This window comes from Anomaloglossus baeobatrachus, chromosome 2 (genome assembly GCF_048569485.1).
Source record: "Anomaloglossus baeobatrachus isolate aAnoBae1 chromosome 2, aAnoBae1.hap1, whole genome shotgun sequence".
Taxonomy (NCBI): Eukaryota; Metazoa; Chordata; class Amphibia; order Anura; family Aromobatidae; genus Anomaloglossus; species Anomaloglossus baeobatrachus.
In genome coordinates this window covers 424,614,902-424,640,609 of record NC_134354.1, presented here as the reverse complement: position 1 = coordinate 424,640,609, position 25,708 = coordinate 424,614,902, and the positions used below count along the sequence as shown (strand labels likewise).

The 25,708-nt window shown below is 51.0% G+C and overlaps 1 protein-coding gene across 2 annotated transcripts in view; it reads left to right on the top strand.

Moving 5' to 3' along the window:
• Positions 1-4,567: 4,567 nt before the first annotated feature.
• CAP1 (cyclase associated actin cytoskeleton regulatory protein 1) overlaps positions 4,568-25,708 on the top strand; it is a 98,324-nt gene continuing 77,183 nt past the window's right edge. Inside the window, exons 1-5 of one of the 2 annotated variants that reach the window (XM_075336208.1) lie at positions 4,568-4,645; positions 8,558-8,664; positions 8,766-8,869; positions 9,316-9,393; positions 10,992-11,135. In XM_075336208.1, the coding sequence (XP_075192323.1) occupies positions 8,568-8,664; positions 8,766-8,869; positions 9,316-9,393; positions 10,992-11,135 (423 nt within the window). In that variant the 5' untranslated portion in view covers positions 4,568-4,645; positions 8,558-8,567. The other variant, XM_075336209.1, reaches the window with a different exon arrangement.

The window sequence follows — 25,708 nt, the reverse complement described above, 5'->3', positions numbered from 1 at the left end:
ATGTAGGGTGTATAACAAATATATATGTATCTATTACCCCCTACACATGCTCTGCACCCACTCTGACCGCAGCAGTAGGGCCCACTGGCATCACGTCACAGGCTCTGCCTGATGTCATTACACTTATCTGGGACCCACAGCTGCAGAGCAAGGGTGAAACAGTGAGTCAGTGGCCATCCGCTCAGCAGCCCCCACACAGCCTCCTGCGTACAGCAGGAGCCCCCACACAGCCTCCTATGCACAGCAGGAGCCCCCCACACAGCCTCCTATGCACAGCAGGAGCCCCCCACACAGCCTCCTATGCACATCAGGAGCCCCCCACACAGCCTCCTATGCACAGCAGGAGCCCCCACACAGATAGATAGAAAGATACATATATATATATCGTAATAGAGACCTAGATGGATAGACAAATATATAATTGAGAAATAGATCGGTAAGACAGATAGATACAGACAGATCGATAGATAATAGAGATACATAGATAGATATAGACAGATATATGAGAGAGATAGCAAGACAGATAGATAGATAATAGACAGAGAGAGGGATAGATAGATAATAGATATACATAGACAGCCAGAATGGATGTATAGACAGGCATATATTGCACAGTATACAGGACACACACGTTATACATAACACATACAAACAGCACATAATACATTACAGATATGACACACAGCACGTTATACTCACATACAGTTACTTCCTGGGCTCCAGGATTTCAGTGGGGCTTTAGCAGCATCTCTGGCAGTGCAGGCACCCCTCCCCCCCCTAACTCTGGTAAAGATGGGAGAAGAGAGGAAACCGAGCTGAGAGGAGGGGAGGGCGTCCTCTGCTGGAGCCTGTGCACCAAAGGAGCAGCAAAGTGAAAGTTAATTGCTGCTTTCTGGGCGCCCCCTTTGCTGTCTGCTGGCCGGCGCCCTGTGTGACCGCACCACTCGCACATAGGTAAAGCCGGATGTGCGCAGGACATTCTGCAGGAGCTCCCAGAAATCCGCAGCACAACTTTGTCTGAGTTATGCTGCATTTTTGGTGTGGAGGTCCTGCAGATATGCTGCGGGCATTCTGCATTGAGGATACAATACCATGGCTTGGGCACTTCATCCTCAATGCAGAACAAGTGCTGGAGTGATCGGGGAGTTCATACTTACGTTTATCACACAGCAACTTGGTTTCCGGCCGGCTCCTGGGGAAGATGGATGAGCTCTGGCTGTCAGATGACCGGAGCTCAGGCTGTCACATGACCGCAGCTCGTGCAGGCCCCGCCTACCTCTTGCAGCCCGCTCCTAGCTCTGTCCTGCTCTTCTACACCGAAGGAAGAGTCTCCAGTGTCTTCAATCAAGGCAGGTAAGTATAGCGATCCGCGCGCAAAAATCTGCATGATTGACATGCAGTTACGTGCGGCTGCAGGAAATCCGCTGCATTTTCCAAGGTTAACGTGGGTTACGGCGGCAAGCCTGCGATATTCCCTGCACATCGGCTGATCTGATCAGCAGACATGTGGCTAACACTCACAGGTGGATCAGAGATCCACCCGCACCTGTTAACCCATTAGATCGCGCTGTCAAATACTGACAGCGCAGTTTAAATGGCGCAGCGGGGATCACGTCATTCCCCACCTCCATTGGTGGCCTCGTCACATGATTGCGGGACGCCAATGTATTGCCATAGTAGTGTAACGCCTGCCTGGATCAACAGACTCAGATGGAATGTAATGGACAGGCTAGAGGGAAGCCACTCACCAAGCAGGACCCCCAGAACCCTGAAACCCTTTAACCCCTATACAGGGATTTGGAATTACACAGGGCCCCGGAGATCACTACTTGTGGAAGGCTACAGTCCGATGAGAGTAGTCGCCAGGCAGAGTCAAACCAGGAATAGCAGAACAGGGACAGAATCGGCAGGCAAGGACGTAATCAGAAAACGTAGCAGAGGTCAAATCCGGATCGGGCAGCGAGGTGCAAAAACAGCAGGCAGAAGGGTAGTCAGAAAACACACAGAAGTCAGCACACAGGAATCACAAAACAGAATAGGGCGGATCAGGAGCCAGGAAATCAGAACTATCTCTGGCAGAGGTCAGCAGACAGGAGGGGAACTAAGAAGGGTGTGGTGCCTTCCCATTGGCTGTAGCTGAACGCTGGCAACTTCAGCTGGAAGACACACGCCACCCACAGTCAGCCAGTGGTACTGCAGATCCCAAGATAACCCAGCCCAGTGGATGATCGGAGCCTGCGCCCACCGGTGCCGCTGGCATCGACTCCTCTCCCGTCACCAGCACCATCCACGGCAGGAACACGGCGTCGCCTGGCAATCGGAGCAGAAGTCGCTGGTGCAGACTCCGGTGGTGACGTAACAAGTAGCATGCGGTCAGCTGATAACCCTTGACGATACGATAGCTCACTTCCTGTGATAGCCGTATAAAACTAGAAAAAATAGGGTATTACCAGATGACACGAGTAATATATAAAAATATATACACACTCACCTACTGTGGTTGTGAACGTCACAACCACTGTTTAAGCATGAGATAATGGCGTCTGCTGCAGCCCCACGTGCATGAGCATTCAAACAGGAGAAGAGAAGGGGTTAACGCCGCGCATCAGCCAAATGAAGATTTAGAGTTGTTGATAAATTGATATCTTTTTTATTTCATAGGACCAGAATATCAAAAACATGGCTTTGTTGATATTCTGGTCCTGAGGAAGAGGTTTCTACCTTGAAACGCGTAGACCTATGAAATAAAGAAGATATCAACTTATCAACAACTCTACATCTTCAATTGGCTGATGCGCGGCGTTAACCCCTTCTCTTCTCCTGTTTGAATTTCTGTGATAGCCGACAGAGCGCCGACGCTTATAGGAAAGTGGTATTTCTGCTGATCAGAGCGATGCTGGTCTGATCAGCATAAATGCACAAGGGACTGGACTCTGCAGTGATAAAGACTATTAAAATAAATAAAAAAATGTAAAAAAAATAATAATTTTAAAAAAATTAAAAAAACCCCAAAAAGTTCAAATCACCCCCTTCACCCCATTGAAAATAAAAATAAAAAAATACACATATTTGGTATAACCGTGTTCAGAGATTCGCTATCAAAATATAAAATAAATTAATCTGATTGGTACACGACATGGTGAGAAAAAAATTCCAAACGTCAAAATTACATTTTTTGGTTGCCGCAACACTTTTTTAAAATGCAATGACAGCCGATCAAAATGTAGCATCTGCACAGGAATGCTATAATTAAAAACGTCAGCTCGAGACGCCAAAAATAAGCCATCACTGAGCCCCAGATCCTAAAAAATGAGAACGCTATGGGTTGTGGAAAATGGCGTCAAAAGTGCTACTCTTTTTTTTTTTTTTTTCTTTTTTTCGCTCCTTAGATGAAAGTAAAAGTATACATGTTTGGTATCTACGAACTCGTACCGACGTGAGCCATCATACTGACACATCCGTTTTACCATATAGTGAACGGTAAATAAAATGTCCCAAAAACGATTGTGCAGTTGCACTTTTTTTTGCAATTTCACCACACTTGGAATTTTGTTCCCCATTTTTCAGTACAATATGGGGCAGAATGAATGGTGTCATTCCTGCATAAAACAAGCCCTCAGATGGCAAGATTGATGGAAAAATAAAAAAGTTATGGCTCTCGGAAGAAGGGGAGAAAAAAAAAACAAAAACTGAAAAACGGAAAATTGCCCAGGGGTGAAGGGGTTAAGGCAGAAAGACCCCCCATACATGTAATAACTGAAGTGAGCTGCAGGGCACAGTATCACAAAGGAGGAATCCCAGAGTTTAGTGACGTCCATGGCTTTCAGACTTCAGCAGTCATTGTCTGTAAAGGATTCTCTAGAAAGTATGGAAAATAAACATTTTATTTATGGTAAATGTGTCCAATTACTTCTGACCCCTGAAATGAGAAGAATGGTGCAATTCCTGTATCTGTCACAGGATATTTTTGTTCAACCCCTTTAATTAGACCTGAAAGTCTCCACTTCCATTGCGTCTCAGTTGTTCTATGTAGCGGGCCGCCCACACTTGTGCACAGGAGCCCCAGGCTGTCCGTGCCGCCCTGGGGTGCGCACACTGTAATGTAAGCCCCTGCAGTAAGCGGCAGAGTATAACAATGCAGGTTCCGGGGCTCCCACCTCCACAGACCTGAGCCCGGCACCTGTAATTGATCAGTGCGCTGACCCCGCCCCAGCCTGGCACATATGTGACCATCTTTGGTAACAGAACGATCCTAGAGCTCCTGATTATGTCATCTGCTTGACCACGTCATGGCTTGATCTTCCTTATCTCTATGGCAACAGCCCACATCCCGTAAATCTAAGGCGTTTGCGCCCGCCATCTTTAAATTGGGCAACAAACATGTGCAGTAAAAATCTATGCAGAGTTCTATGTCGCAGTCCTTATAACTCTCTATACACATTGAAGTAACCAACAACTATGGCCCCTCGGTCACAGAACAGTCCCGGGGAGTGGGGAACGTGACAGTTACCCGTTCTCACAAGTGATGGAGCCGCGGGATACGCCGCTGATAAGCCCCGCCCACAGGCTATCACGGAAGTGAATTCCCGCGTCGCATGCTGGGAGGTGACTGCCGGAAGTGGGGCAGAGACAGGCAGCGGCGGAGGTGAGTAGGGCGGGGCTCCTGCGGTGACCGGTACCGTTTGCCGGTATGGTAATGGACTTGGCATGTGTGTATGTGCACGTTACGGTGGCCTCGGGCTGTGTGTGGGGAGGACGCAGGTTCCCAGCATTATTGGTGTGAATGAGCGCATCTGCCTGGTATGGTGTGTGCAGGAGCCGAGCTTCTCCATACTCCGCGGAGTGTCATATCTGGAAGAGGCTACAAAGGCTGAGTAGTGTTCTTCAAGGGGTTAACTGCCAGGAAGTGTGAGATGCCCCCCCCTCCCTCCACTTATCCTAGTGATTATGGGGCTTCTGTGCCGGTATGGCCAAGGGGTGACCTCAGGCGCGGGGCGCCCAGCCCTCAGTGTGGGGCGACCTTAGGCGCGGGGCGCCCAGCCCTCAGTGTGGGGCGACCTTAGGCGCGGGGCGCCCAGCCCTCAGTGTGGGGCGACCTTAGGCGCGGGGCGCCCAGCCCTCAGTGTGGGGCGACCTTAGGCGCGGGGCGCCCAGCCCTCAGTGTGGGGCGACCTTAGGCGCGGGGCGCCCAGCCCTCAGTGTGGGGCGACCTTAGGCGCGGGGCGCCCAGCCCTCCAGTGTGGGGGTGACCTCAGGCGCGGGGCGCCCAGCCCTCCAGTATGGGGGTGACCTCAGGCGCGGGGCGCCCAGCCCTCCAGTGTGGGGGTGACCTCAGGCGCGGGGCGCCCAGCCCTCCAGTGTGGGGGTGACCTCAGGCGCGGGGCGCCCAGCCCTCCAGTGTGGGGGTGACCTCAGGCGCGGGGCGCCCAGCCCTCCAGTGTGGGGGTGACCTCAGGCGCGGGGCGCCCAGCCCTCCAGTGTGGGGGTGACCTCAGGCGCGGGGCGCCCAGCCCTCCAGTGTGGGGGTGACCTCAGGCGCGGGGCGCCCAGCCCTCCAGTGTGGGGGTGACCTCAGGCGCGGGGCGCCCAGCCCTCCAGTGTGGGGGTGACCTCAGGCGCGGGGCGCCCAGCCCTCCAGTGTGGGGGTGACCTCAGGCGCGGGGCGCCCAGCCCTCCAGTGTGGGGGTGACCTCAGGCGCGGGGCGCCCAGCCCTCCAGTGTGGGGGTGACCTCAGGCGTGGGGCGCCCAGCCCTCCAGTGTGGGGGTGACCTCAGGCGTGGGGCGCCCAGCCCTCCAGTGTGGGGGTGACCTCAGGCGTGGGGCGCCCAGCCCTCCAGTGTGGGGGTGACCTCAGGCGTGGGGCGCCCAGCCCTCCAGTGTGGGGGTGACCTCAGGCGTGGGGCGCCCAGCCCTCCAGTGTGGGGGCGACCGGGTTAAATGTGGCCACTTTCTGCTTCATTTTATTCTCACTGCTCCCGTGTGTTCCATGATGATGGTGGTGGTGTGTGTGTGTGTGTGTGTGTTTTTTTTTTTTTGTTTTTTTTTTTTTTCTTTAAATCTGCCATATGAGGATTTTCAGGGGGGGGGGGGGTTGTCTTTAGTGTCAGGTTGATCTGCATAATTACCCTTCACAGGGGTGGACATGTCATTGGTGGAGCCTGTGCAAGGTTAGGGGCCCACTTCTACCTCAAAAGCAGGTATGATGAGCTGTTGGACTGAAAAGGGCCCATACGCTGTTCTTGTACAGGCTTTTTTTGGCTGTGTTCGCCAGTGATCCTTGAACCATGCTTCCTGAAGACTAGGAAAGCTTGCCAATGATCCTACAATCACACCCACTTGATAAAGATCATAAAAGTTTGCCCTAAATAAGACTAAAGGCTCTGAAACCAAAAGGTGTATTTAAAAAAAAAAAAAAAAAACCCACTGTCTGAGCAGCAAAAATAGAGTAAGAGCACAATCGGGCAACTTTTGACCTGGTGATAGGTTTTTTTTATCTGTTAGGAGGTTTGTGCTATTTCATCTGAGCGCAGCATAATATAGACTGTAGATCCTGATTACAACGATGTATCACTTAGTTAACTGGGTGCAGCATTTGTGTAAGATGTAAGTCGTCAGAAAGCTAACCTCACTTACATCACACCTCTCTCTGTACATTGTATAGTGACAGTGAGCTAATAATTCGTGCTTGGGCATGATCAGACCAGGAGGCACTTGGGCAGCTAGTCCATGCAGTGATAACTTACTGCTGATAAAACAGTCATTGTAATGAAATATCATGCAGATTAATAAGTGACACATTGTTGAAATCAGGCTCTCAGCCCCTATCTCATGTTGTCCTCCGATTACAGAGCAAAAACCTGCTGACAGATTCCCTTTAAAAGGAATCTGCCCCTAAGATTTACCATCCTCCCATTTAAACCTTCGCCACTACCTTGTCTAACTTGAAAATCTTTCTCCGGTTACAGATTTAGACCCTTGTAGTGCCACATATGAACTCAAAATATACAACTCCTCATCGTATACATATTTTTGCTTGGTGCGTGTTATTAAATGGAAGACCTGACACGTACAGAACATATTTTATTTTTCATTGCTTATGTAGTCATCATGTTCTCCAGCGATTTACAGACATCACTGTCCCCATTGGGTCTCACAATGTAAATTCCCTATCAGTATGTCTTTGGTGTGTGGGAGGAAACTCATGCAAAACCGTGGAGAACAAAAACACCTTGCAGCGATTGTCCTTGGTGGGATTTTAACCAAGTACCCCAGCACTGAAAAGCAACAGTGTTAACCACTGAGCCACCGTGCTTTGGTTACTTCACCCACACTTAGGCAAGCATGCTATATGTTACTTGCTATGGTTTTTGATGACCTTGAGGTGCCATATGTGTCAATCAAAACTGAAGTGGTGCCTCTAACAAAGATTTAAAATAGGTCTTCGTGGCCACTTTGGGGGCAACTTAGGTTGTGCTGCTGCTACATTGAAGCATAGTGCATGCTAATATGGTTACATTGTGACACGCGAGGTCTAATAAGCAAGTCTCGAGAAATCACAACCACGCAATAAGCACAATGGCATTCTGCTACACACAGCCATCTTTGGCCATTACACCAGTGTAGCCCCAGACTTTACCGGTCACCTGAGTGGACTTTTGCGTGTGACTCAGGAGTGTTTTAAAGGTTAAGTCACAACTGATGCGGCTCTGCAGTTCACTAATCTGCAACATTGTAGAGCTCTTTTCAGGTCAGACAAGGTGGTGTAAATGGATTATAGAGAAATCCTGCGCCGAGGTTCCCTTTAAAGTTGTAATAAATCTCCTGCTCTTGCTACCAAATATCTGTTAGCTCAATGATTATATGCAGTTTGATCTTTACTGAGTATTTCTATGTTCGGGTGCTTGTGACAAGCAGGTCGAACACTCGGATGGGCACGTCTCAAGTACCCATATATAATGGAAGTCAGTGGTGAACTCTAGTAATTTTTCCCCTGAAAAAGGAGAGTTTCCCATTGACTTCCATTATACGCCACACTCGAGTCGAGCACGTGTGAGCGTCCAACTGCTCCTTCCGAGTACAGAGATCTCGAGCATGGTAGAGCTCACTTATCACTAATCTTGACTCCAATCTTAGTGTTGTGTAATCCTAGCCTTTCTACTGTTTGGTACTGTAGGATATTTTCCATTTTAGCGCTGCAGCATGTGACCTTACTAATTAACATTTTAGTGACTGGTTTGATATAACTGTCACTGATCAGTATGATGGGAGGGCTTACGGTTTCATACTTGATTTGAACCATGACAGTAGGTGCTGTTTGCATTTGTGGAATGCCTGGGTATGTGCTCCGACACGCTCGGTCACTTCCTGCAGTTCTGGTATCGGCTGCCTCCAGCACTCGCTGCAATACTTCAACACTTCCTCATTCGGAGCAGCAGGGAGTCTCAGGATTACACACTAGTCTTTGTAACAGATCTTCAGGAAAGAAGTTCTATTTGGCTATTTCTCCTTTAAATCTATTCCATCATTTTAGCTATTCTTTTTGCAATTTTGTGTTAGGTTGTAAATTATGGCGGACCTGCAAAACCTAGTTCAGCGTCTGGAGACAGCAGTGGGGAAGCTGGAGCTTTTTGCAGGAGGGTCAGGAGCTGGATCTTGTGCCGCAGGTGAGGAGGTTAATGTTTTATCGACATACGATATTTATAGATTAATCAATCGCTTGATGATTTATTTTTTTTTCTTTTTTCTTCCTTGTGTGATTTTATAGGAGACACCGCACAGTTTGTCAAGGCCTATGATGCGCTCCTCAATGGAGCAGTAGGAGAATTTCTGAAAATCAGTAAGGAAATAGGTGGAGATGTGGAGAAGCAGGTGAGCGTAATTGAAACCATGTATAGAGTTTCCTGGCCACTTTTTCATTCATGTAAGCTGGTCAGTATTTTGCATCATTATTTGTAAACCAAAATCTGTAGTATCTGCAGAGGAAAAGTAAAGATTTGCCCCTCTTCTTTCTCCATCATATTCCATGATTTACTTATTGCTAAATACTGCTGAAATTTGTAATAAAATAGTGTCAAGTTCAGTTGAGAGATCCAGCGTGCTGACAGTGAATCTGGGGGTACTGTCCATTAGTCTGCGGGAGTTGGGCGAAGCACTGGCCACGTTCCCAAATAGCGAGAACATTACTTTTTAGTAGATTTTATTTCATTTTTGTGCAGAAAGAACTTTCTGCGGCACTCACAACCTAATTGTTTATATTGGTATACACATTCAGAAATGATAGCGGACAGTAACCATTTCCCTTCTTATTTCTTTAGGCTGGGTTGTTGCTTGCAGGCCTGAACATACAGCGTGAGCTCTTGGTTAAAGCATCACAGTTTCAGCAGCCAGACGAGGTATTCTGCAATTCACACACTATTTCCTGTTTTGCATGTCAGTATTTCCCGTCACGTCTTCATGCTCTGTTCCTTCTTTCTAAACCTTTTGTGTAAGTGGGTGTGTAATGGGTTGCTGACTAGGATACTATGCACCTGTAAGTATGAACAGAGCCCTATGCAAGCCACTAGTGTGCAGTTTTACCATCCATTGATCACCCCCTTCATATTCTGGAGTTGTGTGAGTGATTTGCTCCTTTTGCACCTGTGATACTTCCATCTATTGGGGTCTGGTTGCATCCTGGTAGTGCATTAGTTTTTTGGCCTGAGCAGTTCACCACTGCTTTATCCTGCTGTGAGTATTTTATGTGTAAGTGTTGCATATATTGTTCTGTATTCAATGGCATGACTATTAAGAATGAAATATTTACTCATGGGGCGTTATTCATGATTTCAACCACTAAACTATTTTCTACGTGACATTGTACATTCTAAAAGCAGATTTGCTACCTAAACATGCCCTTATTATTATTATTATTGCGCCATCAATTCCATGGCGCTTTACATATGAAAGGGTATACATAATAGGGACAAGTACAATAATCATTAACAATACAAGGCACAGACAGATATAGGAGGAGAGAGGTCCCTGCCCGCGAGGGCTCAGTCTACAAGAGATAGGTACATTTACAGTACATCACAAAAGTGAGTACACCCTTCACATTTTTGTAAATATTTTATATCTTTTTCATGGGACAACGCTGAAGGTATGACACTGATACAATGTAAAGTAGTCAGTGCCCAGCTTCTATAAAACACTGTAAATTTGGTGTTCCCTTTAAATAACTGAACAGACAGCCATTAATGTATAAACCACTGGAAACAAAAGTCCACACCCCTAAGTGAAAATGGTCAAATTATGCCCAAAGTGGCAATATTTTGTGTGGCCAACATTATTTTCAAGCATGAATTGATATATTTACAAAAATGTGAGGGGTGTAGTCACTTGTGATATACTGGACGTTAAGCTTATTACAGAAATCTGTCACTTCTCACATGAGCCAGAATAGATAAAAGCAGCAGACTATATATTGATTAGTAAAGGGGGGAGGTACTCCTACACCTACTGTATTCCAGTAGGACTCTACTGAGTTCATAGGCATTTGTGGGAATGCTCCACACGTGTGCGGGGACGTCCCCCAAATTTGTAGTACAAGCGCAGCGTATTTAGGGGAATCTCCTGACTGAATACAGTAGCGTACTTGAATTTTGCATGTAACAAATAGTCAGCCGCTAAATACTGATGTGGTGGGTTTTTTTTGTTTTTTTGTTTTTTTTTTGCGGGGGGGGTCTTTATTTCTTTCCCTCAACAGAGATGGAATACTGTTCAGCAGTAATTAATCTTATTGACGTCATTCCACATCTATAAGAATACCTAATGAATAAATCAGTTGTCTTATTTTTGTTTGCTAAATGTACCTATAAATAATGCAAAACGTTCCAACTCCATGTAGGAAAATTCCACTGAATGCTGAAATTGTCGTTTCCTGTTTAGTAAGAAAATATAAAATGCTGAAATACATCTAATGATTTTATTTTGTTGTGATTGCGTCCTATAGAAGGATCTTTCTGCGCTTCTGGCTCCTCTGTCCAAACAGATTCAGACCGTTCAAGACTTCAGAGAGAAAAATCGGTCCAGCAAGCAATTCAATCATCTGTCTGCCATCAGTGAAAGTGTTCCTGCCCTTGGATGGGTCGCAATGGTGGGTTGTCAGTCATCCATTATTCTCTAATCGCTCCTTCCTCTTACTTATTCTGGTCTAGTGCAGCAATGTGTGTGTGGGTGTTTGTATGTTCCCCCATTGCTTTGGAAAGAATGACTAGCATTGTATAAATGAACTGCTTCAAACCCTGCCTTAGATTAGAAAACATGGGCTGTTGCAAAAATTTTTTTTATAAAGAAATAATTTGGGGGTGAGGTTACCATGGTAGTCGGGGATTTAAATAATAAAAAAAAAACCCTCAGTTCCACTATCTTGGTGCAACTATTAGCTTGTTGTACTTTGTGCTCCACTATTATAGTAAAGCAGTTTCAAGTCACTATGGAAGACTGAAAAAAATATTTACAAAAGTTTGATAAATTACCTTTTTTATTTTGATTTATCAAAATATAAATGACAAACCTTCCTATAAGCATGAAAAACAATTGCCGTTCTTTGGTTATTGCACGAAGACCCACAAAGAATGCAATAAAAGTGATAGATATGCATCCCAAATATTACCCAAAAGAACTGTAGACCCCCCCCCCCCCCCCCCCCTTTCCCAGAAGAAAAAAATAAAGCTATGCTGTCAGTGGCAACAGAAGCCCAAGTTATGATTTTTTATATATATATATATATATATATATATATATATATATATATATATATATATATATATATATATATATATATATATATATATATATATATAACCCCTCTTTCTTTGTCGCTCCATTGGGAGACCCAGACAATTGGGTGTATAGCTTCTGCCTCCGGAGGCCACACAAAGTATTACACTTTAAGAAGTGTAACCCCTCCCCTCTGCCTATACACCCTCCCGTGCATCACGGGCCCATCAGTTTTTTGCTTTGTGTTGAAGGAGGCAGACACATTCACGCAAGCTCCACATTTTAGTCAGCAGCAGCTGCTGACTTTATCGGATGGAAGAAAAGAGGGCCCCTAACAGGGCTCCCGACATGCTCCCTTCTCACCCCACTCTGGTCGGCGGTGCTGTTAAGGTTGAGGTACCCATTGCGGGTACAAAGGCTGGAGCCACATGCCGTTATCCTTCCCCATCCCTTAGGGGCTCTGGGTGAAGTGGGATCCTAACCGGTCACCATACACTGGGACCGGGCTCCCTCCGCAGCCCCTGGGGGAATCTGACGGACAGTAGACCGGGTATCATCAGGGACAGGCCCTGCTCCTCTGAGGTACTCTGTGTCCCCTTGGGGACGGCGCATAGAGCGCCTGTGTAACGGACGCTGCAGCAGCTGCTGGGTGTTTTGTGTCGCCGGGACTACCGCGCTTGTTTGCCGGCCGCGCTAATAACTTTAGTCCCCGGCTTTTGCGGCCTAGTACCGCATACTCCCGCCCCCGGGCCTGCCAGTCAGGGGTAAGGGCGGGACGCTAGACTAGACGTCAGCGGTGAGGGCTGGAGCATACTTAGGTATCCTCCTCCCCCCTCACTGAGCACTGCGGGGCACCAGATTCCCGCACTTTCTGAGGCACGCCCACGGCTCCCTCCTCCTCTCAGAACGCTGGCAGCCATTGCTATCAGCACTTTTGCCGGTGGAGAACTTCAGAACGAGCTCCACAGCTCTGGGAGGCCCAGGCAGGGAATCTGGTGGACACACAACCGCTGAGGGCGGTCGGTAAGCCGCACCTGTTACTAGGTGCTGGCCCCCCTGGGTGCCGAAGTGTATATTTATATCCTTATATTGTATACATTTACTCTGTTCGGCCGCACTATTTGCTTTGGCTATATACCCTCACTGATTGCTCTAAAGGGAGACAACAGCATGTCGTCCGCAAAAAGCAAGGGTGCCAAGGCACAGGCTTATTTTGCAACCTGTACCTCTTGTGCGGCTATGTTACCTGCAGGTTCCACCTACCCTCATTGTGTGCAATGCTCGGCCCCTGTGACACTGACTCAGCCGGAGCCTCAGCCACTGGTGGGACCCTCGGCCCAGGTAGAACCACCGGCTACCACTGTCCAGGTGGCAGGGACAGAGTTTGCAGTGTTGGCTGAGAAACTTTCTGAGTCACTTTCTCAATCCATGGCTCAGTCTATGGATAGATGGTCTGCTAAGATACTTGAAGCTTTGCAGTCCAGACCGGTAACACAGGCCCCGGGCACTGTTGAATCATTGCCCCCAGGCCCCCCTCGGTCGGCGCAGCAAAGTGCTCCTGGGGTGACTCCTAGGTCCCACGGTGAGGACTCCGACACGGACCGCAGTCCCAGACCGGCTAAGCGGGCTCGCTGGGAGCTTCCCTCGACTTCATCACACTGCTCAGGGTCTCAGCATGAGGACTCTCTGGAGGATGAAGCGGATGTGGCAGATCAGGGCTCTGATCCTGACGCCGCTCTCAATCTTGATACACCTGAAGGGGACGCCATAGTAAATGACCTTATAGCGTCCATCAATCAGGTGTTAGAACTTTCTCCTCCAACTCCTCCGATTGAGGAGTCAGCTTCTCAGCAGGAGAAATTCCAATTTAGGTTTCCCAAACGTACACGGAGTGCTTTTTATGATCACTCCAACTTCAGAGATACAGTCCAGAAACACAGAGCTTTTCCGGACAAGCGCTTTACTAAGCGCCTTAATGACACACGTTACCCCTTCCCCACTGACTTAGTTAAGGGTTGGGCTCAGTGTCCCAAGGTGGATCCCCCAGTCTCTAGACTGGCGGCTAGATCCATAGTAGCAGTGGCAGATGGTTCGTCGCTCAAGGATGCCACTGACAGGCAAATAGAGCTCCTGATGAAATCCATCTATGAAGCCATAGGCGCGTCTTTTGCTCCGGCATTCGCAGCCGTATGGGCACTCCAAGCTATCTCAGCTTGTCTGTCTGAGATTAATGCAGTCACACGTGCCTCTACTCCGCAGGTTGTGTCTTTAACCTCTCAGGCGTCGGCTTTTTCGTCCTACGCCATAAACGCCGTCCTGGACTCTGCGAGCCGTACAGCGGTAGCATCCGCCAATTCAGTGGCAGTCCGCAGGGCCATGTGGCTACGCGAATGGAAGGCAGACTCTGCTTCCAAGAAGTTCTTAACCGGTTTGCCATTTTCTGGCGACCGTCTGTTTGGCGAGCAATTGGATGAAATCATTAAACAATCCAAGGGAAAGGACTCGTCCTTACCCCAGTCCAAACCAAACAGACCTCAGCAACGGAAAATACAATCGAGGTTTCGGTCCTTTCGGCCCTCAGCCAGGTCTCAATTCTCCACGTCCAACAGGCCACAGAAGGGCCAGAGGAACTCTGATTCATGGCGGTCTAAGTCACGTCCTAAAAAGGCCGCCGGAGGAGCCGCCCCCAAAGCGGCCTCCTCATGACTTTCGGCCTCCCGAAACCGCATCCTCGGTCGGTGGCAGGCTCTCCCGCTTTTGCGACGCCTGGTTGCCACATGTCCAAGACCGATGGGTGAGAGACATTCTGTCTCACGGTTACAGGATAGAACTCAGCTCTCGTCCTCCGACTCGTTTCTTCAGAACATCTCCGCCCCCGAGCGAGCCGATGCTCTTTTTCAGGCGGTGAGCACTCTGAAGGCAGAAGGAGTGGTGATCCCTGTTCCCCTTCAAGAATGGGGTCGCGGTTTTTACTCCAACTTGTTTTGTGGTGCCAAAAAAGGACGGATCATTCCGTCCCGTTCTGGACCTCAAACTGCTCAACAGACACGTGAAAACCAGACGGTTCCGGATGGAATCTCTCCGCTCCGTCATCGCCTCGATGTCCCAAGGAGACTTCCTTGCATCAATCGACATCAGGGATGCTTATCTCCACGTGCCGATTGCACCAGAGCATCAGCGCTTCCTGCGCTTCGCCATCGGAGACGAACACCTTCAGTTCGTGGCACTGCCTTTCGGCCTGGCGACAGCCCCACGGGTCTTCACCAAGGTCATGGCAACAGTGGTAGCAGTCCTACACTCTCAGGGTCACTCGGTGATCCCTTACTTAGACGATCTTCTAGTCAGGGCACCCTCCCGGGTGGCATGCCAACACAGCCTGAACACTGCTCTGGAGACTCTCCAGAGGTTCGGGTGGATCGTCAATTTCCCAAAGTCAAAATTGACACCGACTCAATCGCTAACGTACCTCGTAATGGAGTTTCATACTCTCTCAGCGATAGTGAAGCTCCCGCTGGACAAACAGCGTTCACTACAGACAGGGGTGCAATCTCTCCTTCGAGCCCAGTCACACCCCTTGAGGCGCCTCATGCACTTCCTAGGGAAGATGGTGGCAGCAATGGAGGCAGTTCCATTTGCGCAGTTTCATCTGCGTCCACTCCAATGGGACATTCTCCGCAAATGGGACAGGAGGTCGACGTCCCTCGACAGGAACGTCTCCCTCTCTCGGGCAGCCAAAGCCTCTCTTCAGTGGTGGCTTCTTCCCACTTCTCTGTCGAAGGGGAAATCATTCCTGCCCCCATCCTGGGCTGTGGTCACGACGGACGCGAGTCTGTCAGGGTGGGGAGCAGTCTTCCTCCACCACAGGGCTCAGGGTACCTGGACTCAGCCAGAGTCCTCCCTTCAGATCAATGTTCTGGAGATAAGGGCAGTGTATCTAGCCCTAAAGGCGTTCCAGCCGTGGCTGGAAGGCAGGCAGATCCGAATTCAGTCGGACAACGCCACGGCGGTGGCGTACATCAACCACCAAGGCGGCACACGCAGTCGTCAAGCCTTCCAAGAAGTTCGGCGGATTCTGCTGTGGGTGGAAGCCACAGCATCCACCATCTCCGCAGTTCACATCCCGGGCGTAGAAAACTGGGAAGCAGACTTTCTCAGTCGCCAGGGCATGGACGCAGGGGAATGGTCTCTTCACCCGGACGTGTTTCAAGAGATCTGTTGCCGCTGGGGAACGCCGGACGTCGACCTAATGGCGTCCCGGCACAACAACAAGGTCCCGCCATTCATGGCACGGTCTCAAGATCACAGAGCTCTGGCGGCAGACGCATTAGTTCAGGATTGGTCGCAGTTTCGACTGCCTTATGTATTTCCTCCTCTGGCACTGCTGCCCAGAGTGTTACGCAAGATCAGGTCCGACTGCCGCCGCGCCATCCTCATCGCCCCAGACTGGCCAAGGAGGTCGTGGTACCCGGATCTGTGGCATCTCACGGTGGGTCAACCGTGGGCACTACCAGACCGACCAGACTTGCTGTCTCAAGGGCCATTTTTCCATCTGAATTCTGCGGCCCTCAACCTGACTGTGTGGCCATTGAGTCCTGGATCCTAGCGTCTTCAGGGTTATCTCAAGAGGTCATTGCCACTATGAGACAGGCCAGGAAACCAACGTCCGCCAAGATCTACCACAGGACGTGGAGGATCTTCTTATCCTGGTGCTCTGATCAGGGTTTTACTCCCTGGCCGTTTGCCTTGCCCACTTTTCTGTCCTTCCTTCAATCCGGAATGGAAAAGGGTTTGTCTCTCGGCTCTCTCAAGGGACAAGTCTCGGCGCTTTCCGTGTTTTTTCAAAAGCGTCTAGCCAGGCTTCCGCAGGTACGCACGTTCCTGCAGGGGGTTTGCCACATAGTCCCTCCTTACAAGCGTCCGCTAGAACCCTGGGATCTGAACAGGGTGCTAACGGCTCTTCAGAAATCACCTTTCGAGCCGATGAGGGAGGTTTCTCTTTCACGCCTTTCGCAGAAGGTGGTCTTCCTAGTGGCAGTCACATCACTTCGGAGAGTGTCTGAGCTAGCTGCGCTGTCATGCAAAGCCCCCTTCCTGGTGTTTCACCAGGATAAGGTGGTTCTGCGTCCGGTCCCGGAATTTCTCCCTAAGGTGGTATCCCCTTTTCATCTCAATCAGGATATCTCCTTACCTTCTTTTTGTCCTAATCCAGTTCACCAATGTGAAAAGGATTTGCACTTGTTAGATCTGGTGAGAGCACTCAGACTCTACATTTCTCGTACGGCGCCCCTGCGCCGTTCTGATGCGCTCTTTGTCTTTGTCGCTGGCCAGCGTAAAGGGTCGCAGGCTTCCAAGTCAACCTTGGCTCGGTGGATCAAGGAACCGATTCTTGAAGCCTACCGTTCTTCTGGGCTTCCGGTTCCCTCAGGGCTGAAGGCCCATTCTACCAGAGCCGTGGGTGCGTCCTGGGCTTTGCGGCACCAGGCTACGGCTCAGCAGGTGTGTCAGGCGGCTACCTGGTCGAGTCTGCACACTTTCACGAAACACTATCAGGTGCATGCCTATGCTTCGGCAGATGCCAGCCTAGGTAGGCGAGTCCTTCAGGCGGCGGTTGCCCACCTGTAAGAGGGGGCCGTGTTGCGGCTCTATTACCGAGGTATTCTTTTACCCACCCAGGGACTGCTTTTGGACGTCCCAATTGTCTGGGTCTCCCAATGGAGCGACAAAGAAGAAGAAAATTTTGTTTACTTACCGTAAATTCCTTTTCTTCTAGCTCCTATTGGGAGACCCAGCACCCGCCCCTGTTCTCTTCGGGCTGTTTGTTCTTTTGTGTACACATGTTGTTCATGTTGAATTGTTCTTTTGGTTCATGGTTCAGTTCTCCGAACATCCTTCGGATTGAATTTACCTTAGACCAATTTATAAGTTTCCTCCTTCCTGCTTTGGCACCAAAACTGATGGGCCCGTGATGCACGGGAGGGTGTATAGGCAGAGGGGAGGGGTTACACTTTTTAAAGTGTAATGCTTTGTGTGGCCTCCGGAGGCAGAAGCTATACACCCAATTGTCTGGGTCTCCCAATAGGAGCTAGAAGAAAAGGAATTTACGGTAAGTAAACAAAATTCCCTTCTTTCCACAAAAAATTTCTCATTTTTTTTCGCACTGATAGAGATGTTAAGGCTTGTTTTCTTTGTCGCTCCATTGGGAGACCCAGACAATTGGGTGTATAGCTACTGCCTCCGGAGGCCACACAAAGCATTACACTTTAAAAAGTGTAACCCCTCCCCTCTGCCTATACACCCTCCCGTGCATCACGGGCCCATCAGTTTTTATGCTTTGTGTTGAAGGAGGCACACATCCACGCAAGCTCCACATTTTAGTCAGCAGCAGCTGCTGATTTTATCGGATGGAAGAAAAGAGGGCCCTAACAGGGCCCCCGGCATGCTCCCTTCTCACCCCACTCGGGTCGGCGGTGTTGTTAAGGTTGAGGTACCCATTGCGGGTACAAAGGCTGGAGCCACATGCCGTTATCCTTCTCCCATCCCTTAGGGGCTCTGGGAGAAGTGGGATCCTAGCCGGTCACCAGGCACTGGGACCGGGGCTCCCTCCGCAGCCCCTGGGGGAATCTGCTGGACAGGAGGCCGGGTATCTTCAGGGACAGGCCCTGCTACTATAAGGTACTATGTGTCCCCTTGGGGACGGCGCATAGAGCGCCTGTGTAATGGACGCTGCAGCAGCTGCTGGGTGTGTTTGTGCGCCGGGACTACCGCGCTGACCGCGCTTGTTTGCCGGCCGCGCTTATAACTTTAGTCCCCGGCTTTTGCGGCCTAGAACGCATACTCCCGCCCCCGGGCCTGCCAGTCAGGGGTAAGGGCGGGACGCTGCACTGGACGTCAGCGCTGAGGGCTGGAGCATACTTAGTATCCTCCTCCCCCCTCACTGAGCACCGTGGGGCACCAGATTCCCGCACTTTCTGAGGCACGCCCACGGCCCCCTCCTTCTCTGAGAACGCTGGCAGCCATTGCTATCAGAGATTCTGCTGGTGGAGAACTTCAGACGAGCTCCACAGCGCTGGGAGGCCCAGGCAGGGAATCTGGTGGACACACAACCGCTGAGGGCGGTCGGTAAGCAGCACCGTTTACTAGGTGCTGGCCCCCCTGGGTGCCGAAGTGTGTGTGTATATATATATATGTATATGTATATATATATATATATATATATATATATATATATATATATATATATATATATATATATATATGTGTGTATATGTATGTATATATATATATTTATCTTGTATACATTTACTCTGTTCGGCCGCATTATTCGCTTTTGGCTATATACCCTCAGATTGCTAAAAGGAGACAACAGCATGTCGTCCGCAAAAAGCAAGGGTGCCAAGGCACAGGCTTATTATGCTACCTGTACCTCTTGTGCGGCTGGGTTACCTGCAGGTTCCACCTATCCTCATTGTGTGCAATGCTCGGCCCCTGTGACACTCACTCAGCCGGAGCCTCAGCCACTAGTGGGACCCTCGGCCCAGGTAGAACCACCGGCTACCTCTGTCCAGGTGGCAGGGACAGAGTTTGCAGTGTTGGCTGAGAAACTTTGAGTCACTTTCTCAATCCATGGCTCAATCTATGGATAGATGGTCTGCTAAGATACTTGAAGCTTTGCAGTCCAGACCTGTAACACAAGCCCCGGGCACTGTTGAATCATTGCCTCCAGGCCCCCCCCGGTCGGCGCAGCAAAGTGCCCCTGGGGTGGCTCCTATGTACCACGGGGAGGACTCAGACACGGACCGCAGTCCCAGACCGGCTAAGCGGGCTCGCTGGGAGCTTCCCTCGGCTTCATCACACTGCTCAGGGTCTCAACATGAGGACTCTTTGGAGGATGAAGCGGATGGTGCAGATCAGGGGTCTGACCCTGACGCTGCTCTCAATCTTGACACACCTGAAGGGGACGCCATAGTAAATGACCTTATAGCGTCCATTAACCAGGTGCTGGAACTTTCTCCTCCAGCTCCACCTGTAGAGGAGTCTGCTTCTCAGCAGGAGAAATTCCAATTTAGGTTTCCCAAACGTACAAGGAGTGCGTTTTTAGATCACTCCAACTTCAGAGATACAGTCCAGAAACATAGAGCTTTTCCGGACAAGCGCTTTACTAAGCGCCTTAATGACACACGTTACCCTTTTCCCACTGACGTAGTTAAGGGATGGGCCCAGTGTCGGAAGGTGGATCCTCCAGTCTCTAGACTGGCGGCTAGATCCATAGTAGCAGTGGCAGATGGTTCATCGCTCAAGGATGCCACTGACAGGCAAATAGAGCTCCTGATGAAATCCATCTATGAAGCCATAGGCGTGTCTTTTGCTCCGGCATTTGCAGCCGTATGGGCTCTCCAAGCTATCTCAGCTTGCCTGTCGGAGATTAATGCAGTCACACGTGTCTCTACTCCGCAGGTTGTCTCTTTAACCTCTCAGGCGTCGGCTTTTTCGTCCTACGCCATGAACGCTGTCCTAGACTCTGCGGGCCGTACAGCGGTAGCATCCGCCAATTCAGTGGCAGTCCGCAGGGCAATGTGGCTACGTGAATGGAAGGCAGATTCTGCTTCCAAGAAGTTCTTAACCGGTTTGCCATTTTCTGGCGACCGTTTGTTTGGCGAGCAATTGGATGAAATCATTAAACAATCCAAGGGAAAGGATACGTCCTTACCCCAGTCCAGACCGAAAACACCTCAGCAACGGAAGATACAGCAGAGGTTTCGGTCCTTTCGGCCCTCAGCCAGGTCCCAATTCTCTACGTCCAACAGGCCACAGAAGGACCAGAGGAACTCTGATTCATGGCGGTCTAAGTCACGTCCTAAAAAGACCGCCGGAGGAACCGCCACTAAGGCGGCCTCATGACTTTCGGCCTCCCCAAATAGCATCCTCGGTCGGTGGCAGGCTCTCCCGCTTTTGCGACGCCTGGTGGCCACATGTCCAAGACCGATGGGTGAGAGACATTCTGTCTCACGGTTACAGGATAGAGCTCAGCTCTCGCCCTCCGACTCGTTTCTTCAGAACATCTCCGCCCCCCGAGAGAGCCGAGGCTCTTTCTTTGTCGCTCCATTGGGAGACCCAGACAATTGGGTGTATAGGCTATGCCTCCGGAGGCCGCACAAAGTATTACACTAAAAGTGTAAAGCCCCTCCCCTTCTGCCTATACACCCCCCGTGCTCCCACGGGCTCCTCAGTTTTTATGCTTTGTGCGAAGGAGGCAGACATGCACGCACAGCTCCACAGATTGGTCAGCAGCAGCTGCTGACTATGTCGGATGGAAGAAAAGTGGGCCCATATAGGGCCCCCAGCATGCTCCCTTCTCACCCCACTCTTGTCGGCGGTGTTGTTAAGGTTGAGGTATCCATTGCGGGTACGGAGGCTGGAGCCTACATGCTGTTTTCCTTCCTCATCCCCCTTAGGGCTCTGGGTGAAGTGGGATCCTATCGGTCTCCAGGCACTGAGACCGTGCTTCATCCGCAACTCCAGAGGAGCCTGCTGGATAGGAGCCGGGTATCGTTCAGGGACATGGCCCTGCTACTTGGAGGTACTCTGTGTCCCCGTAGGGACCGCGCACAGCAACACTCCAGCATTGCTGGGTGTGCTAGTGCACCGGGGACCGCGGCGCTGACCGGGTTAAATGTGCCATTACACACTCAGCGTCGCTGAGTGTGTTTGTGTATGGGGACTACCGTGCTGACCGCCGCTGCCATGGTTAACACTGCGGCGCGGCTGGGACTTGTAGTGCGCCGGGGACTTCCGCGCCGGCCGCGCTTATACGGCGGCCGCGCTTATTACTCGAGTCCCCGGCTTTTGCGGCCTAGTCTTTTTTCCTCCCGCCCCCAGCCCTGACAGGCAGGGGAAGGGCGGGACGCTGTACAGACGAGCAGCAATGAGGGCTGGAGCATGCTTTGCATACTCCACCCCCCTCACTGTGCACAGTGGGGCACCAGTTCCCGCACTTTCTGGGTCACGCCCACGGCTCCCTCCTCTCCTCAGGACGCCGGCAGCCATTCCTGTCAGCTCCTCGGACGCTGCAGAGGGGGACAAATTCTGGGAGACCCAGGCAGGGATTCTGGTGGCCTCACAACCGCTTTAAGCGGGTGGTAAGCAGCACCTGTGGTGCTAGCCCCATTGTGCAGAAGTGTAATTATAGATTATATGTTTATGGTATATACTTTACACTGTATGGTGCACAGTTGATTCTGGCTATATACCCTATTGTGTTGCTCAGGGAAGACAATAGCATGGCGCCCACAAAAGGCAGGGGTGCCAAAACACAGGCTTACTATGCTGCCTGCGCCGCATGTACGACGCCGCTACCGGCAGGTTCCACTGACCCTCATTGTGTGCTCTGCTCGGCCCCTGCTGCACTTACTCAGCCGGAGCCTCTGCTAAGAGGGGCCCAGGGGAAGCTACCTGCTGACACTATCCAGGTGACAGGGACGGAGTTTGCAGTCTTTAAGGATAAACTCTCTGAAACTATGGCTAAGATACTAGAAGCCTTGCAGTCCAGACCGGTATCTCAGCACAGGGACACTGTTGAATCATTGTTCCCTGGCCCCCCTCAGTTGGACCAACAATGTCCCCCCGGGGTATCTCATAGATCCCAGGCTGGGGGCTCTGACACGGACCCCAGCCCCAGACCGATTAAGCGAGCTCGCTTGGAAATTCCCTCGACATCATCATATTGTTCAGGGTCTCAGCGGGGGGAATCTCTGGTTGGTGACGCGGAGACAGCTGATCAGGATTCTGATCCTGAGGCCGCTCTCAATCTAAATACTCCGGACGGGGACGCCGTAGTGAACGATCTTATTGCGTCCATCAATCAAATGTTGGATATTTCTCCCTCAGCTCCTCCGGTGGAGGAGTCAGCTTCTCAGCAGGAGAAATTCCGTTTCAGGTTTCCCAAGCGTACACAGAGTATGTTTCTGGACCACTCTGATTTCAGAGAGGCAGTCCAGATTCACCATGATTGTCCAGATAAGCGTTTTTCTAAGCGCCTTAAGGATACACGTTATCCCTTTCCCCCTGACGTGGTCAAAGGTTGGACTCAGTGTCCCAAGGTGGATCCTCCAATCTCCTGACTGGCGGCTAGATCCATACTTGCAGTGGAAGATGGGGCTTCACTCAAAGATGCCACTGACAGACAGATGGAGCTCTGGTTGAAATCCATCTATGAAGCTATCGGCGCTTCTTTTGCCCCAGCATTCGCAGCCGTATGGGCGCTACAAGCTATATCAGCAGGTCAAGCGCAAATTGACGCAGCCACACGCACTTCCGCGCCGCAGGTGGCGTCCATAACCGCTCAGACGTCGGCATTTGCGTCTTACGCTATTAATGCTGTCCTGGACTCTGCGAGCCGTACGGCGGTTGCATCCGCCAATTCGGTGGTACTCCGCATGGCCTTGTGGCTACGGGAATGGAAGGCAGATTCTGCTTCCAAAAAGCGCTTAACCAGTTTGCCAATTTCTGGCGACCGATTGTTTGGCGAGCGTTTGGATGAAATCATCAAACAATCCAAGGGAAAGGATACATCCTTACCCCAGCCCAAACCGAACATACCCCAACAGAGGAGGGGGCAGTCGAGGTTTCGGTCCTTTCGGGGCGCGGGCAGGTCCCAATTCTCCTCGTCCAAAAGGCCTCAGAAAGATCAAAGGAACTCTGATTCATGGCGGCCTAAGTCACGTCCAAAAAAGACCACAGGAGGTGCCGCTACCAAAGCGGCTTCCTCATGACTTTCGGCCTCCGCAATCTGCATCCTCGGTCGGTGGCAGGCTCTCCCGCTTTTGCGACACCTGGCTGCCACGGGTAAAAGACCGTTGGGTGAGAGACATTCTGTCTCACGGTTACAAGATAGAGTTCACCTCTCGTCCCCCGACTCGATTCTTCAGGTCATCCCCGCCTCCCGAGCGAGCCGTGGCTCTTCTGCAGGCGCTGAGCACTCTGAAGGCAGGAGTGGTGGTCCCTGTTCCTCTTCAGCAACAGGGTCACGGTTTTTACTCCAACCTGTTTGTGGTCCCAAAGAAGGACGGGTCTTTCCGTCCTGTCCTGGACCTGAAACTGCTCAACAAACACGTAAAGGCCAGGCGGTTCCGGATGGAATCCCTCCGCTCCGTCATCGCCTCAATGTCCCAAGGAGATTTCCTTGCATCGATCGATATCAAAGATGCTTATCTCCACGTACCGATTGCTCCAGAGCACCAGCGCTTCTTGCGCTTCGCCATAGGAGACGAACACCTGCAGTTCGTGGCACTGCCGTTCGGCCTGGCAACAGCCCCACGGGTTTTCACCAAGGTTATGGCTACTGTAGTAGCGGTCCTCCACTCTCAGGGTCACTCGGTGATCCCTTACTTGGACGATCTGCTGATCAAGGCACCCTCTCAAGAGGCATGCCAACACAGCCTCGACGCTACTCTGGAGACTCTCCAGAGTTTCGGGTGGCTCATCAATTTTCCAAAGTCAAATCTGACACCGGCCCAATCGCTGACATATCTTGGCATGGAGTTTCATACCCTCTCAGCGATAGTGAAGCTTCCGCTGATCAAGCAGCGTTCACTACAGAAAGGGGTACAATCTCTCCTTCAAGGTCAGGCACACCCCTTGAGGCGCCTCATGCACTTCCTGGGGAAGATGGTGGCAGCAATGGAGGCAGTCCCTTTCGCGCAGTTTCACCTGCGTCCTCTTCAATGGGACATCCTACGCAAATGGGACAGGAAGCCGACGTCCCTCGACAGGAACGTCTCTCTCTCTCTCAGGCGACCAAAGCCTCCCTTCGGTGGTGGCTTCTTCCCACTTCATTATCGAAGGGGAAATCCTTCCTGCCCCCATCCTGGGAGGTGGTCACGACGGACGCGAGTCTGTCAGGGTGGGGAGCGGTTTTTCTCCACCACAGGGCTCAGGGGACGTGGACCCAGCAAGAGTCCTCACTTCAGATCAATGTTCTGGAAATACGGGCAGTGTACCTTGCCCTGAAAGCGTTCCAGCAGTGGCTGGAAGGCAAGCAGATCCGAATTCAGTCGGACAATTCCACAGCGGTGGCATACATCAACCACCAAGGCGGCACACGCAGTCGGCAAGCCTTCCAGGAAGTCCGGCGGATTTTGATGTGGGTGGAAGCCACGGCTTCCACCATCTCTGCAGTTCACATTCCAGGCGTGGAAAACTGGGAAGCAGATTATCTCAGTCGCCAGGGCATGGACGCAGGGGAATGGTCCCTTCACCCGGACGTGTTTCAGGAGATCTGTTGCCGCTGGGGGGTGCCGGACGTCGACCTCATGGCCTCCCGACACAACAACAAGGTACCGATGTTCATGGCACGGTCTCAAGATCCCAGAGCTATGGCGGCAGACGCCTTAGTTCAGGATTGGTCGCAGTTTCAGCTCCCTTATGTGTTTCCTCCGCTGGCACTGTTGCCCAGAGTGTTACGCAAGATCAGGGCCGACTGCCGCCGCGTCATCCTCGTCGCTCCAGACTGGCCGAGGAGGTCGTGGTACCCGGATCTGTGGCATCTCACGGTCGGCCAACCGTGGGCACTACCAGACCGACCAGACTTGCTGTCTCAAGGGCCGTTTTTCCATCTGAATTCTGCGGCCCTCAACCTGACTGTGTGGCCATTGAGTCCTGGATCCTAGCGTCTTCAGGATTATCTCAAGAGGTCATTGCCACTATGAGACAGGCTAGGAAACCAACGTCCGCCAAGATCTACCACAGGACATGGAAAATTTTCCTGTCATGGTGCTCTGCTCAGGGTTTTTCTCCCTGGTCTTTTGCCTTGCCCACTTTTCTGTCCTTCCTTCAATCTGGACTGGAAAAGGGTTTGTCGCTCGGCTCCCTTAAGGGACAAGTCTCAGCGCTCTGTGTTTTTCCAGAAGCGCCTAGCCAGACTTCCACAGGTACGCACGTTCCTGCAGGGGG